The sequence below is a fragment of the Heloderma suspectum genome, chromosome 7, assembly GCF_057233095.1.
Source record: "Heloderma suspectum isolate Gila_16-S chromosome 7, 16-S_ref, whole genome shotgun sequence".
Lineage (NCBI taxonomy): Eukaryota > Metazoa > Chordata > Lepidosauria > Squamata > Helodermatidae > Heloderma > Heloderma suspectum.
Window position 1 is genome coordinate 54518674 of NC_139464.1, and position 15203 is coordinate 54533876.

The window sequence follows — 15203 nt, forward strand, 5'->3', positions numbered from 1 at the left end:
GAGTTCTGACAAAATGTGGTCCACTGGAGAAGGAAATGGCAACCCACTCCAGTATTCTTGCCAAGAAAACCCCATGGAATGTATCACAAGGCTAAAAGATATGATGCTGGAAGATGAGCCCCTCAGGTCGGAAGGTGTCCAATATACTACTGGGGAAGAGCAGAGGGTATTTCCAAGTACCGCCAGAAAGAGTGAAGCGGCTGGGCCAAAGCCGAAAGGACACTCAGCTGGGATGTGTCTGGTGGTGAAAAGAAAATCCGATGCTGTAAAGAACAATATTGTTTAGGAACCAGGAATGTCAGATCAATGAATCAAGGTAAGCTGGAGGTGGTCAAACATGAGATGGCAAGATTGAACATTGACATCTCGGGAATCAGTGAACTAAAATGGACAAGCATGGGTGAATTTAATTCAGGTGACCATTATATCTACTACTGTGGGCAAGAATCCCTTAGAAGAAATGGAGTAGCACTCATAGTCAACAAAAGGGTGGGAAAAGCAGTACTGGGGTACAATCTCAAAAACGATAGAATGATCTCAGTATGAATCCAAGGCAAATCATTCATCATCACAGTAATTCAAGTCTATGCCCCAACCACTGATGCCGAAGAAGCTGAGATTGATCGGTTCTATGAAGACCTACAACACCTTCTAGAACTAACACCAAAAAAAGATGTCCTCTTCATCATAGGGGATTGGAATGCTAAAGTAGGAAGTCAAGAAATCACCGGGATAACAGGCAGGCATGGCCTTGGTGTACAAAGTGAAGCAGGACAAAAGCTAATAGAGTTTTGCCAAGAGAACAGGCTGATCATAGCAAACACGCTTTTCCAACAGCACAAGAGACGACTCTACACATGGGGACATCACCAGATGGTCAATATCAAAATCAGATTGATTATGTCCTTTGCAGCCAAAGATGGAGAAGCTCTATACAGTCAGTCAAAACAAGAGCTGGAGCTGACTGTGGCTCAGATCATGAGCTGCTTCTTGCAAAATTTTGGCTTAAATTGAAGAACGTAGGGAAAACCACTAAACCATTCAGGTATGACCTAAATCATATCCCTTATGAATATACAGCGGAGGTGAGGAATAGATTTCAGGGATTAGACCTGATAGACAGAGTGCCTGAGGAACTATGGACGGAGGTCCGTAACATTGTTCAGGAGGCAGTAAGTCAATTCATTCCAAAGAAAAAGAAATGCAAGAAAGCCAAGTGGCTGTCTGATGAGGCTTTACAAGTAGCTCACGAAAGAAGGGAAGCGAAAAGCAAGGGAGAAAGGGGAAGATATATCCAACTGAATGCAGAGTTCCAGAGAATAGCAAGGAGAGACAAGAAGGCCTTCTTAAATGAACAATGCAAAGAAATTGAGGAAAACAACAGAATGGGAAAGACTCAAGATCTGTTCAAGAAAATCGGAGATCTCAAGGGAACGTTTTGTGCAAAGACGGGCATGATAAAGGACAAAGAAGGCAGGGACCTAATAGAAGCAGATGAGATTAAGAAGAGGTGGCAAGAATACACAGAAGAACTATACAGGAAAGATCTGAATGTCCCTGATAGCCATGATAGTGCGGTCACTGAACTTGAGCCGGACATCCTCGAGAGTGAAGTCAAGTGGGCCTTAGGAAGCATTAGTAACAACAAAGCTAGTGGAGATGACAGTATTCCAGCTGAGCTATTTAAAATCCTAAAAGATGATGCTGTTAAAGCGCTGCATTCAATATGCCAACACATTTGGAACACTCAACAATGGCCGCAAGACTGGAAAAGGTCAGTTTACATTCCAATTCCAAAGAAGGGCAACGCCAAAGAGTGTTCAAACTACCGCACAATTGCACTCATTTCACATGCCAGCAAGGTGATGCTCAAAATCCTACAAGCTAGGCTTCAGCAGTATGCGAACCGAGAACTACCGGAAGTACAAGCTGGGTTTCGAAGAGGCAGAGGAACTAGAGATCAAATCGCCAACGTTCGCTGGATCATGGAGAAAGCAAGAGAATTCCAGAAAACGTCTATTTCTGCTTCATTGACTACGCTAAAGCCTTTGATTGTGTGGATCACAACAAACTGTGGCAAATTCTGAAAGAGATGGGAGTACCAGACCACCTTACCTGTCTCCTGAGAAACCTGTACGAGGGTCAAGAAGCAACAGTAAGAACCAGACATGGAACAACCGAGTGGTTCAAAATTGGGAAAGGAGTACGACAAGGCTGCATATTGTCGCCCTGCTTATTTAACTTATATGCAGGGTACATCATGAGAAACGCCGGGTTGGATGAATCACAGGTCGGAATTAAGATTGCTGGGAGAATTATCAACCACCTCAGATATGCAGACGATACCACCCTAATGGCAAAAAGCGAAGAGGATCTCAAGAGCCTCTTGTTGAGGGTGAAAGAGGAGAGTGCAAAAGCTGGTTTGAAACTCAACATAAAAAAAACTAAGATCATGTCATCTGGCCCCATCACTTCCTGGCATATGGAAGGGGAAGAAATGGAAGCAGTGACAGATTTTATTTTCTTGGGCTCCAAGATCACTGCAGACGGTGACTGTAGCCATGAAATTCAAAGACGCTTGCTTCTTGGGAGGAAAGCTATGGCAAACCTAGACAGCATAGTAAGAAGCAGAGACATCACCTTGCCGACAAAGGTCCGTATAATCAAAGCTATGGTTTTCCCAGTAGTAACGTATGGCTGTGAGAGCTGGACTAAAAGGAAGGCTGGGCGTCGAAGAATTGATGCTTTCGAACTGTGGTGCTGGAGAAGACTCTTACGAGTCCCCTGGACTGCAAGGAGGTCAAACCAGTCCATACTAAAGGAAATCAACCCTGAGTGCTCATTGGAAGGACAGATACTGAAGCTGAAGCTCAAATATTTTGGCCACCTAATGCGAAGAGAAAACTCTCTGGAAAAGACCCTGATGCTGGGAAAGATTGAAGGCAAAAGGAGAAGGGGACGGCAGAGGATGAGATGGCTAGATAGCATCACTGATGCAATGAATATGGACTTGGGCACGCTCTGGGAGAGAGCACAGGACAGGAATGCCTGGCGTGCTATGGTCCATGGGGTCATGAAGAGTCAGACACAACTGAACAAGAACAAGGAGCCCAGGTGGGAAGAGAAGGGGTGGTTGGAGCTCCTTGTATTGCTGGACTCAGCACACTGCCCCAAGAAAATGGGTCTAATATGTGAATGAAACGGTTTGCATGTGTATGTTTACAAAATACTTTAAGAATTCCTTAATTCTAAGTGTATGTCTTTTGCATCCTTGATGGATCTTGGAGTTCTCTTAAAAACTAAAGTAGATCTTGAAGCATGCTCACCCCTGCTATCTAGTAGGGTAAAAAATGGAATGTGATGAGGGACCAGCTGTCCAAAAGTAGCAGGGATTGCTTATACCTATATGCCAATATAGTAGTCTTATTGTGAGGTACAACCTTGTAGCTGTTCCCCAGCTATGGTATATGTAAGGATGTGTATACGTGTAAAATAGGGGTTTTATATGTATACATACCTCTCAAAGGTCTGAGCTTTGGTGCCATATTCTCTATTTTTGCATTTATAGTAACTTACTTTTTTATGTGCCCAGAGCCACGCAATATTTTTAGCTTTTATTTTTAAAATAGAAGCTTCTTGCACTTATACTAAAGATGAAGAGGCTTATATTTTATAAATGAAAACTAAACATCTCAATAGTTAGTAGACAAAGGCTTTCTGAGCATGTTAACCTCATGCTGTCCCGTATACATCCTTATCCAATAACAGTTTATGAAGACATTCGCTCACGCAGCAGCCTCCTTTCTGGAGCATTGTTTCTGTTTACCACAGCTAAATGGTAGATGTTGCTGCTTTTTTCTGGAGAAATTGGAAAAATTTGGAGATGCTTCCTCTTCCAGAGATGACTGTTCTAGTATATAATTAAATAAGCTATTTTTTCTGGTGGTGTATTAAGCTACTCAAAACGCAGTTTCATTAGATTTTCATTATAGAGTTGTATTGATTTTGGGATCCTGATTTACTTAGGTCCCAATTAAACCAGATTCATACATGCCAAAATGAGACAAAGTCTCAAATGGATCAGTTTAACAGTTTATTGATTACACGAAGATGATAAACGGAGGCAAAAAGAATATGCAAAGAAAGCTCACATCCCTTCAGTTGACAAACCAGACCTTTACTACAGCTGACTGTACTCTGGGGTCCCCACAGTGTATGAGACATTCCCCTAGGACCAGCAAGTTTCTCCAGGCTGGTAGTGTGTGTATTCCCCCTTGGAGCAAGACTAAAGAGCAAAGCCAGTGGGCTGGATTTTATAAGTGTCTCTCCCTAGTACAGGAGCTGAGTGATACTTCTGCCCATTCTGGAGAAGGGGGGCTTTCCTTCTCATGGGAAGCAAAACTTAGCTCGTCTTACAGGATGAGATCATACAGCTGGCCAAAACAACTTCAAGGTGAAGCTGAAAATTGCCAGCCTATGTGAGAGGCCTTCCTAATTAACTAAAAAGCTGCCTGTTATATAAGGGGCTAACCTTGGTTGCTTAAAGCCTGCTAAAATCTATGTTAAGCTACACAAGTATCTATGCATTCAAACAGCATATAGGACATTGTGTCAGTTTAAATCTGACTCTTCGCCAGTTCTTCCAGTGTCAAACCAACTACAAAAATATACATACATTGAACTGAAGATACTGATGAATCTTCTGATATGTCTTTTTTAAAGGCTACCATCTATCAGCTAAGAACTGAACTTGCCAAAGGACCACAGGAAGTTGCTGTATATGTACAGGACCTTCAAAAACTTCAAACTTCAGTTAATGTATTAATGCAGAAAAATCAGGTAAGCATTATATTGGCATTACTTTACTTGAAAGTGTCAACTGATAATCAACACCACCACTTTGGAGGTGCTTTGCTACAGCTCAGCATTGTGTCCTTGGGAGTTCAAAAATAGAGAGCTCAGTTGATTAATGTGTACTCTGCTGAGTGGATAGAACTGATAAGTAAAATAATTCAGTGGTTCAGATGTGGTATGACAATTTTGGTAATTTTTGCGTTGTTAAAAGAATTCAGTGAAAGTACAGAGGCCACGACCCTTGGTGTTTGAAAGAACTTGCTTTTGATTTCAGGGGTTGTAAGTTCACACTTATGTCAGCCCCCACACACTCCCAGGCAGAACTAGTGGAGGTGCCATTTGTGTAAAATAGCATGAGGGAGCTGTGCTTCCAGCCGCCATGATTTGTGTCATTGTGGCAGGCATTTCTTGGGCCACCACAATTGCATACATGGCAGGAGCTGCGTCTACAGCCCCAATGTGGATATGGCTCTTCACATAAGCATGGGTGCTGCCCTCCTGTGTGACCAGCAACTCCCACACACTGCCAAGGCACTGTGTGAAGGCCAGCATAAATGTGATCTGAACAGAACATTCTGTATATCTCTGTTATGCTGAATTAGTTAACCTCCTTCACTGTTGTGTACTCTGACCTGGTTCGGATGACACGACAGCCCACCATGGGTTTATTCTTGTGAACCGCCCAGAGAGCTTTGGCTATGGGGCAATAATATAACAAATGAATGAATTAATCCTTGCGGTGCCACAGCATGTGCCATCTGCATTATAAATGTGCAAGCACTGGCTGAGGATTGCTATGGCTTGTCATGTTATTTGAACCTGGGTGGTAGGGTTTATTTAAGGGTTAAATAACCCTTGCATAACCCACGGTCTGTTTTAGAGTTGTATGAGGGTTGTTTATCCCTCAAATAACCCTCGCTGCCCGGGTCTGGATGACACTATAGGCCATGGCAACACCCAACCAGAGCTTGCATATTCACCACGGTGGCTGGCACGTGCCGCAGCTCCTCTCAGGTAAATTAACCGATGATGGGCTGTCGTGTTGTGGGAACTGGCCCTCTGACTATAGAAATGGGTTATGTTCATCTCACCATAGAAGTACTGAACCATCACACCAATCCGTGCTATATAAGAATTTCATGTGATAGTATCTGATCACAACATGTCACAATATTCTTGTTCTTCATGGTTTTCCATCTTGATAGCTGTTGTTTCCCATCTTACACCTGCATTCTTTTGCTGGTGCGTTGTTTTTTGGGATGAGGCTATACAATTTAGGGGTGGTTCAGATGTGGCTCCAATTCAACCTACTTGCAGTGGAGTAGCAGGATTGCGTTTTCCTTGCTTTTAGGCCTTCCTGATGTTGCAAATACAGTGAAGCAAACTAGAACTTCATATTGGGAAAGGAGAATTGCTGTCTCATTACAAGCAACAAATGAGAGATTGGAAACTGAATTGCTCTCTGGTAGATGCTGCTATCAATTTAAAAAGGATATGAAACAGTGGTTTTATATACTAATGCATTAGTTTTATCTACAATATAGTGTTCCAGGTGTCTCCAACTTTAATTTTAAATTAATCTGATATTGTAGAGTCTTGCAGAAAAATTGAAAAAGAGAGAGTTGGATTGCACTCGGTTAGAAGAAAGGCAAACTGAAGAATCATTAAGTAAAAAGAATCTACAGGCAACCCTTAATCAAAAGGACTTGGACTGTCAACAGCTTCAGGCGAGGCTGTCTGCATCTGAGGACTCATTACAGAGGTTACAGAAAGAATTAGGTGAAAAGGGAGAAGCAAGTCAGAAACTTAAGGAAGAATTGTCAGAAGCTGAGACCAAATACCAGCATCTTAAGGCAGAGTTCAAACAGCTACAGCAACAAAGGGAGGAAAAAGAACAGCATAGCCTGCAACTTCAAAATGAGCTCAATCAGGTAAGATAAAGGATTATCACACAGAAGGGGTGTGTTAAAGGTTTTTTTTCTTTATTTTTTCATATGGAGATTGCAAAACAGAACATAATACAAGCACAGACAATTACACTGAGGGAAAGAGGATGGAATGGTGCTTACGATAGTAGTAGTGGTGGGGAAGCACATTCTGAGGGCTCCTCCTTCCGCAGTGTAAGAGGTATTGCTGACCACAGTTGCTAAATTTAACTGTGGTCTTATGTATTCATGTAGGCTGTCCAAATGATGTGGTAGGTATGCAGTATTGTTCCTGTTTAACTAAGTTTGTGTGTTGCCTTTCACCCAGAAAGTGTTTGCAAAGCAATTTACAAAAATATATATTAAAACAATAATAAAATTAAAAATCCTCCCACCCCAGTCTGAGTAAACCAAGAACAAAAGAGCAGAAAAAACAGAGAACATGCTAGTTCTAAAAATGAACATGAAGGTGCAAAAATATATAATACTCTTTTTTTCTACATATCAAGAGAACCTTAGGAATGCAACCACTCTGTCATAGCAATGGGCTAACTAGACTCTCTCCAGCCCAACTTCCACTCGTATATAAAAAGGGTGGTTCACCATTACTGTTGGCGGGAATTTAATCAAAGTAGAGAGAATCTTGAACCCCCTGACTGGGTCTGCACAACACGATAACCCATTGCAGGTAACTAGCCACAATAGGTTGTTGTGTTGTCCAAATGTAGACTGCTTCCCACACAGTGGCTTATTTTTTGGCAACAAGCTACCCTGACAATATGGCTTGTTGTAGGGGTTATTTAACCCACTGTGGGTTGTTGTGACGTCCGAACCTGGGAGAGCAATCTTATCGTGGGTTGCGGCGATTGGGCACAGAGCTGTACAGCAAGAGTGGCAAAAGACCCTGCCGCTCTTCTCGATTGCACCTGCCCATGCCACCTCAAGCCTCCCTTTCCAGTGACTGCCCCTCCAACGATGCCCAATTGGGACTTTGGAGGAGCTGTCACTTGTTCACCACCCCCTTTTTTCACGGCTTCCATTTGGAGCAGTTACTGCCATGGTTACTGTGAAAGGGAACCGAGAAAAGGGAGGGAGCCTAGATCTTCCCTTTCTTGAGTAGCTGGAGACTCGGAAGTGTTGAATGGAAGCAGGACACTGACAAGTGTCAGTTCAACACTTGAAACCCAGAGGATCACCTTGCTAAGTGGTCAGTATTGTATCCCCCACTTTTTGGTGCAGTTACATCTCCCAATCTTTCCCCTTTTTCCTGTCCTGTCACTCTCCACAGGGTGCAAATTAGCCATCTCCTCTTGTAAATTTCCTTGTACGTTTCCTACTGCACTTCATTTGCGTTGACAGCTGAAATGTACAAGGCACTGACAAGTTAAGGCTATACACATCGGACACCCATAAATGAACATTTGTGCATCTCCGAAAGACCAACATTTTTTTTAAATAAAAAAATTATGGCCCCATTTGCACAGATTTCTGGGATTTTTTTTTTTAAGCAAGGCAATGAAAAAGGGTTGTAATTAGGGTGGGGGATGAGGATGCCAAGGGCAGACAAAATGGTTTCTGCCATGAAGGGGACTGGAATATTGGCAGGAGGACCGAGCGGGAAGGAGGGGGAGAATAACCCATGGTGAGCCCGATCATCTGTGAGGTGCAGCATGGATGGTTCCGCAAACAACCCAAACTGTGTAGCGTATTGTCAGGGTGGGTTGTTGTGTCATGCATACCTACCCCCTGGGTTCTGTAAGGCAAAATGTGTAAAATCTCTAGCCTCTCATGATTCTAGCTGCTACTTTCTCTGTTTCTTTTTTTGCAAATTAAGTAGCCCTTGCTACTCCTTCGTCCATCTCGAAGGACAACTTCCAGGTCATCCCATGACTCTTGAAACCTCTGGATGCTCTGGCTTCTAATACATTGGAGGGAGAAATAGTTCCCCCATGTGTACCAGTAAAATAGTCTTCCTGGCTTATATTTTTAGTTTTATACATCTTTTGTGTCTTCATGGAAATCTGTCGATTGTTAAAGTTGTTCTTTGGCGATGTGCCAGAATGGAAGATTCTGCAATCTTGTTTTGGAATTCTATTTGAAGAACTTGCAGTTGTCTCCCTAGCAATCAAGAATGAAAGTTCTAGAATTGCATCTAACTGATGAGTTCATCTGGAAATTGATTTCATGGTCTTTGGGTCTGCTGCAAATTAATAGGATTTGAGGGAAAGCATTTTCTGTGGGAGAAGTATTGGGCTAATAGATTTCCAGAAAAGAAATGCAGCTCACTGAAATTTCTTTGTGATACTATTACAAAGGGTTTCATTCTATCCAGACTGAAGTTTCATCATGGAAAATCTAAATATTATCCATGTAAACCACAGAAGATTTAAAAAACTCATACCAGTCTAAAATCTCCAGTGCCCTTGTAATTCTTGCTGCTAATGGCCAAAGCAAATAGGAAAACCTAACAGTGCTTTCAGGAGATACTCAGGTTTCAGTACGGCTCCAAAGGAAGCAGTCCCTAAGAAGACCTCTCTAGTTTCTCATCAACATGCAGATAATATACTTAAGATGATACTGCAGGTCTGTTTCAGAGATGTAGTGGAGTAGGTCTTGTGTTTTGGAGACCAATCTTTTAAGCTGTAAAGTACAAAAATATTATTTCTGTCTCTTAGCCCTTCTAATCATTTAAAATGCCTTATTGTTCTAGCACATTCATTGCTTATAGACCTTTAACCCATAAACCCAGCACTTTGAATGTTGTAGGATAGCTAGGACTAGGGCTGCGTAGGGACCCCCCAAGCCGCTTCGGAGGCCACTTCGGAGATTCCAAATCAGCCCCTACCGCCTCAGCCTGATTCAGACCTGGTCCTACCACCTTTGGACTCTGGATCTGAAGCGAGATTCGGACATCTGAATCACCCCCCCCATTGTGCGAGCCCCTGCTCCTTACCTGAACCCGGGGGGAGCACCCGCAGCAATCGCCCTCTTTGAGGGATTCTCCAGTTTCTTTTAAAATGGTGACTCATCTTTTTGAGGACATAAAATCTTACGCAGATGGCAGCTGTAGGGCCGTCATGTGTGCAACATTGCAGACGTAAATGGGCTTCAGATTGATCCGACCTGCTTCGGACTGATCCCACCATGCTTTGGATCTGGCCTGAAGCAACCTGAATCGGCTGCTTCGGCTCGGAATTCGGGTCTGGAGCCGAAGTGGTTCACAGTCCTAGCTAGTATAGGTTCTGAAACACTGATGTAACATGCTTTCAAAGACTGGGCCCTGTAGGCTATCTGAATCTAGATATCATGTACCATTTTAGCAAAACTACCCAAATAGGGTTAGGATCCATGTTCTGCAAGGCTCTATTCTATGAACTGGGAATGTTTAGCACACAGTGGTTTGTGTCTTACTGAGTGGTAGACAAAGCCTAGTTGCTGACACACATGCTCTCTCATTTCTAATAGAAGAGACATAGAGCGGATGTCTGGTCCATCGGCTTGTCTGGGACTTGAGGGAGGTTTGTTTTTTTCTGGCTTATTGAGAGATTTCCTACAGAACCATTCTCGAGTCTTACAGTATTCACTTACTTTAATGGTACAGTTGACATGCATTATTGTATGATGTGCTTGTTAACAGTAGTTATATAACAGTAATATGAGCTGTTTCATTCGTTATATGTACTTGTACAGTTCATATGTCTGAAAGAAAATAGCCCTTGTGTGACTTGAACTGAATGCAGACAAATCATTTGTCAAAACCTAATCAATTGTTGCTGGTTATGTATTTAGAATATCCCAAAATGAACAAAGTAAGATAAAAAATATATAATGTGGGACTGACCCCACCCTTTAGCTGAGGTCTACTTGGGGGTAGAAGGGAGAGGCATTGATTGAGTTCCCCCACCTGCCAAGCATTGTCAGTCTTGAGAACGGTGACTTTCTGATTGGGCTGTATGTTTAGTTCCAGTCCAGTGATGCGAATCATGCACACCTTACCCAATGTGGGAAGTATTGGTACTGTTTGTATGCAATTATAGCACATTAAAAATAAAGCTTTACTTGTCCCATCAAAAACATTTTTTTTGGAGAAAAGTGAGACCAATTTTCCCTCCCAGTTGCACAATAAACTTCTGGAGACAGAGCGCCAACTTGGGGAAGCACACGGCCGGCTAAAAGAGCAGAGACAGCTGTCTAGTGAAAAGCTGATGGACAAGGAGCAGCAGGTGGCTGACCTTCAGCTCAAACTTTCACGTGCTGAGGAGCAGGTAGGTATCAAAAGCAAGATTTAGTTCTTGCTTGATTTTAGTTTATGTTCTGTAGTTGGTTACTGAAATATCCTTTTCATTTTGTTGGAATTTAATGGAATTCAACCCAGGTACCCAGTAAATACGCAATTTGCCTCAACAACTTTATCCAGAGAAGATTTTGAAGCCTGTTGAATACATACAGTTTGGAAGAAATAACAAGCATAGAACTGGTCAAACAAACTGTTACTCAGCCGTATTCAAGTAAGGGTGAGAAGGGACCACAGTACAACTGGCTGTTGCAAAGAGGCTAGATGGGCACATAAATTCTTCACAGGGACTTGTAAGATTATCTGTCTATGGGATTTGTGAAATGGTTCATGACTTGTCTTCCCCTTGAAACTGAGATTGGTAGCCCATCTTGCCAGCTGTCAACAGTCTCTTCCCTCTGCTCCCCTTCCAGTGCTTCTTTGGGACCTCCTGTATTCTACAGTTGTAGCTACACTAGTAAAAAAAATCAGAATGGTTAGTCTTAGCTAAAGAACTGTGCCATCCAAAAATCCCTTATTCCGTACCCTCTCCTTCCTTTCCACTGTGAAGACATACAAAGTAGGTAAAATGATACATTTTAATGGATCAGTGTATTGGTCCTCCTTAGTTAAATTAGGGGTCTTCAACATTTATTTCCCCCCTCAAGCCTTTCCCTGGGGTTAAGCAATGGTTTCTGTCTGTGTGCAATAACTGCAATAACTGTGAGGATTATTGTTATGCTATCTAACACAAGGCATCTGCAAATTTTAATTATGTCAAAATTCTTATTAATGAGACAGCAGCAGATCTCTTTTTCTAACATGCAAGTTTTCAGATGTAAAATGCCATGCCTAGTTGCTTAATTTTATTATAGTTTGGCCTCTGTTGGTGTGAACAAATTATTTGTTGATAAAATGTTGATTTTTGGGGGGGTTGTCTAGGACAAACATAATACTTCTAAATTAATTTAAAAGGTATCTGTTGTAAAGTGCTTCAGTATTAGAGTAAATGCTAAACACTATTAAACTACTGAATTGTGCTTATCAGTTTTCAGTCAACAGTCTGTGACTATTTTTCTAAGCTAAAGGAGAAAGCAGGAAATGCAACTGAATTGCAGCATCAGTTAGATAAAATGAAACAGCAGCACCAGGAACAACAGACTCTTCAACAAAGTACAACAGCAAAGCTGAGAGAAGCCCAGGTAAGAGACGTCATGCCACTGGGAAAAAGACCATGTTGCCAGTGTGTACAACAGGTAATACTAGATATACCAGGTGCGCCCACTACTGATGTAAGACAAGGCTATGGCTTGTATCACTCATGCTTTGGTGACTTCTAGAATAGATTATTGTAATACTTTTTATGTGAGGCTATCATTAAATGGGCTGGACACCTCAACTGGTTCAGAATCTGCTCATCTGCTGAAGGTATAAGGCAGGACAAACATGTAAGATGTTTTGAAACATCTTTATTGTCTGCCAAATTTTCCAGGCCGAATTCAAGAGAAGGATCTTGACTTTAAAAGCCTTAAATGGCTTAGGTCTTATCCTGGGAGTGCCTATCCTGGGTATTAAGGCCTGCCAAAGAGGTGCCATCAGTTGTGGATGCTAAGCTGTCCTCAACCAGGAGCAGGGATTTTTTCCCCCTGTTGGTGACCCCTGCTTTTTGAACTCTGCCTGTTTGGAGGTTTGGGCACAGTCTCTCCTTTATTTGGGGTCTGTGGGTGAAAACTTGCATTTTTTTTTGGTAGTCATTAGAGGTTTGAGTAAAGAAATCGTTCTTGCTTTGTATTTTTCTCATTTTGAAATGCTTATTTCGATTAGGCTTTTTGCCTATTGATTACTGGATTTTTTAAAGACTTGAACTGTTTTAATTTCTTCTTGTTGCAAAGTGTTTCAAGAGCCATTATGGCTTAAAGGCAGTCTCTAAATATAGTAAGTAAATAAATATACATGTTTCATAATTATTTGAGCTAATGTATCCCCCCCTGCCCAATTCTAAGAATGATTTGGAACAAGTACTACGTCAGATTGGTGATAAGGATCAAAAAATCCAAAATCTTGAAGCCCTGCTGCAAAAGAGTAAGGAGAATATCTCCCTGCTAGAAAAGGAAAGGGAAGACTTGTATGCCAAAATTCAAGCTGGTGAAGGAGAAACAGCAGTTCTTAACCAGCTACAGGAGAAGAACCATGCTTTGCAGGAACAGGTAAGATGTTTTCTAAGGCAGAATTCCAAGTTCATTATAATGTATTATATAAGAGGTGTTTATTCTTTGATCCACAAAGTATGTGTTGAGTGAAACAGTGAAAATTAACAGGAAGTGTGGTGTTGGTGTATTTTGAAAATCAGAGACTTGTTCTTTGCTTGTAGGTTATCTATAGTTGACACCAGTTGAGACACATCATGTTAGGGTGTTAGTTGAGGGATGGGAATGGAGGGCAAGGTAGAGAGGGATTAAGCCCCTAAGATTATATCTTGGAGAAGAGGATTAGGGTTGAAGGGATATGTGCTGTGAGGTAAAACTCCTTTCTCTGAACTATACAGGGATGTCCCAGAATATCATTTTCTCCCCTCCCAGCAGAATAGTAGAAAGCAAAACAATACCCTTAGAAACAAGAGAGAACCTAACAACAGCCACTCCCATATAGCATTCATGGCAACATTGCTACTTTCCATTGTTCATGCTTGCTGAAGATGTCCCCAACTTAGACATACATGGAAGGCACCAGTCAAAGCTTGGTGAAGGCCAAACACACCCATATTGTCGGCCACCTCAGTCCATACCTTCTCTTACATATAATACACAACTAGACAACCAGAAAAGGCTGTGTTGGATCCGATCAAAGGCTTATCTAGTTTAGCATTCTGTTTCACAGTGGCCAACCAGATGCCTGTGGGGATCCCACAAGCAGAGAGTGCCAACTTCAGGACAAATCTCCGTGGCTTTTGTAGGAAGGCTGCAATTGATACCTGTAACCATAAGCTGCAGGGTTCCCTGCAAGAAAAGGTTTGAAACCCTCAACAACCCAACACACACAACAGGTCTATACATCATAACCCTTTTGTCAGGGGGAAAGGCCAGCACCACAGAGGGAAGGAGGTCATTCTGCGCTAATCACAGTAGTCAGCCAGTTCAATATCCTTGTTATTAAGATGAGGCCTGCATGGAAAGCAACAGGTCTCCCAGGACATAGGCTCGAGTCCCACTGTGATCAATGGTCCCACACAGATGTAGTTCATGATGCTACATGCAACACAGTCTGTATTGGTGTCTATGTAAGGGATATACATATTTTGAAGGGAGAGGGCCACCACAACGCTACAGCAGTAAATTAACAGGACTTTCGTGTTACAGAGCAGTGCAATGGGAAGCATAAGTTGTGGGTTGAAGACCTGCCTGGGGAGATGTTGAAATCTACAAAGCAAAACTTGCCTTTGGGCAATTCTGGAAGCAGCAGTAATATTGGAGGCGAAAGGAGAGCAGTGAGTTCTGCAAGCAAAGTTTAGGAATGGGCTTTGTGCAGGAGGACCCTTATGCTTGTGACAGCTGCAAGGCAAAACAGTAACAGATGTATCTTTCCCTGTCACTGTATCTCTGTGCTGGGCACTGCTGCACCTGTTACATTGTTGTCTGTCATGTATTCTGGAAAGGCAGAGAAGCCCTTGGATGGCAAAGATGGCAATCTCAGAGAGGTACAGGTAGATGCTTACTCATTGCTGCTGATCCCCTAAGTATAGCTCTTACCGCAGGCATACTGAGACGTAATGCTAGTAAAGGTGAAAAGTTAGTGTATTTAATGTTAATTGGGCTATATGACATCCTTGTCCCAAAGCACCTGCAGTGGTGAGAACTGGACTCTGTAGAACTTCTGAAAGCTGGAGGCACAACTCAGTTTATACAAATTGTTGGATTTAAGGCATTTTGGTCTCGATCAGGTCAATAAAATTGACTTCTGACTCCTAAACCTATTTACTTAGAAGTAAGTCCCACTGATTTCAGTGGGATTACTTACACATAAGTATGTTGCTGAGTGCAGTTGAAGTCATGTTAAACCTCAGTATGTCAGTTAATTTGCACATTAAGCTAATAGAGCTTTTTAAGGTTTAACAAAGTGAATAACAGAATTATTTAAATCCTTTCCAATCTAGG

The 15203-nt window shown here is 42.1% G+C and overlaps 1 protein-coding gene across 7 annotated transcripts in view; it reads left to right on the forward strand.

The window, feature by feature from the left end:
* Nucleotides 1-15203, forward strand: part of EEA1 (early endosome antigen 1) — an 80014-nt gene that overhangs the window by 35606 nt on the left and 29205 nt on the right. For all 7 annotated transcript variants that reach the window (XM_084810254.1, XM_084810249.1, XM_084810252.1 and 4 more), the window contains 5 exons: nt 4723-4839; nt 6447-6785; nt 10895-11044; nt 12135-12254; nt 13056-13259. In XM_084810254.1, coding sequence (XP_084666380.1) covers nt 4723-4839; nt 6447-6785; nt 10895-11044; nt 12135-12254; nt 13056-13259 — 930 coding nt within the window. The remainder of the gene's footprint in view (nt 1-4722; nt 4840-6446; nt 6786-10894; nt 11045-12134; nt 12255-13055; nt 13260-15203) is intronic.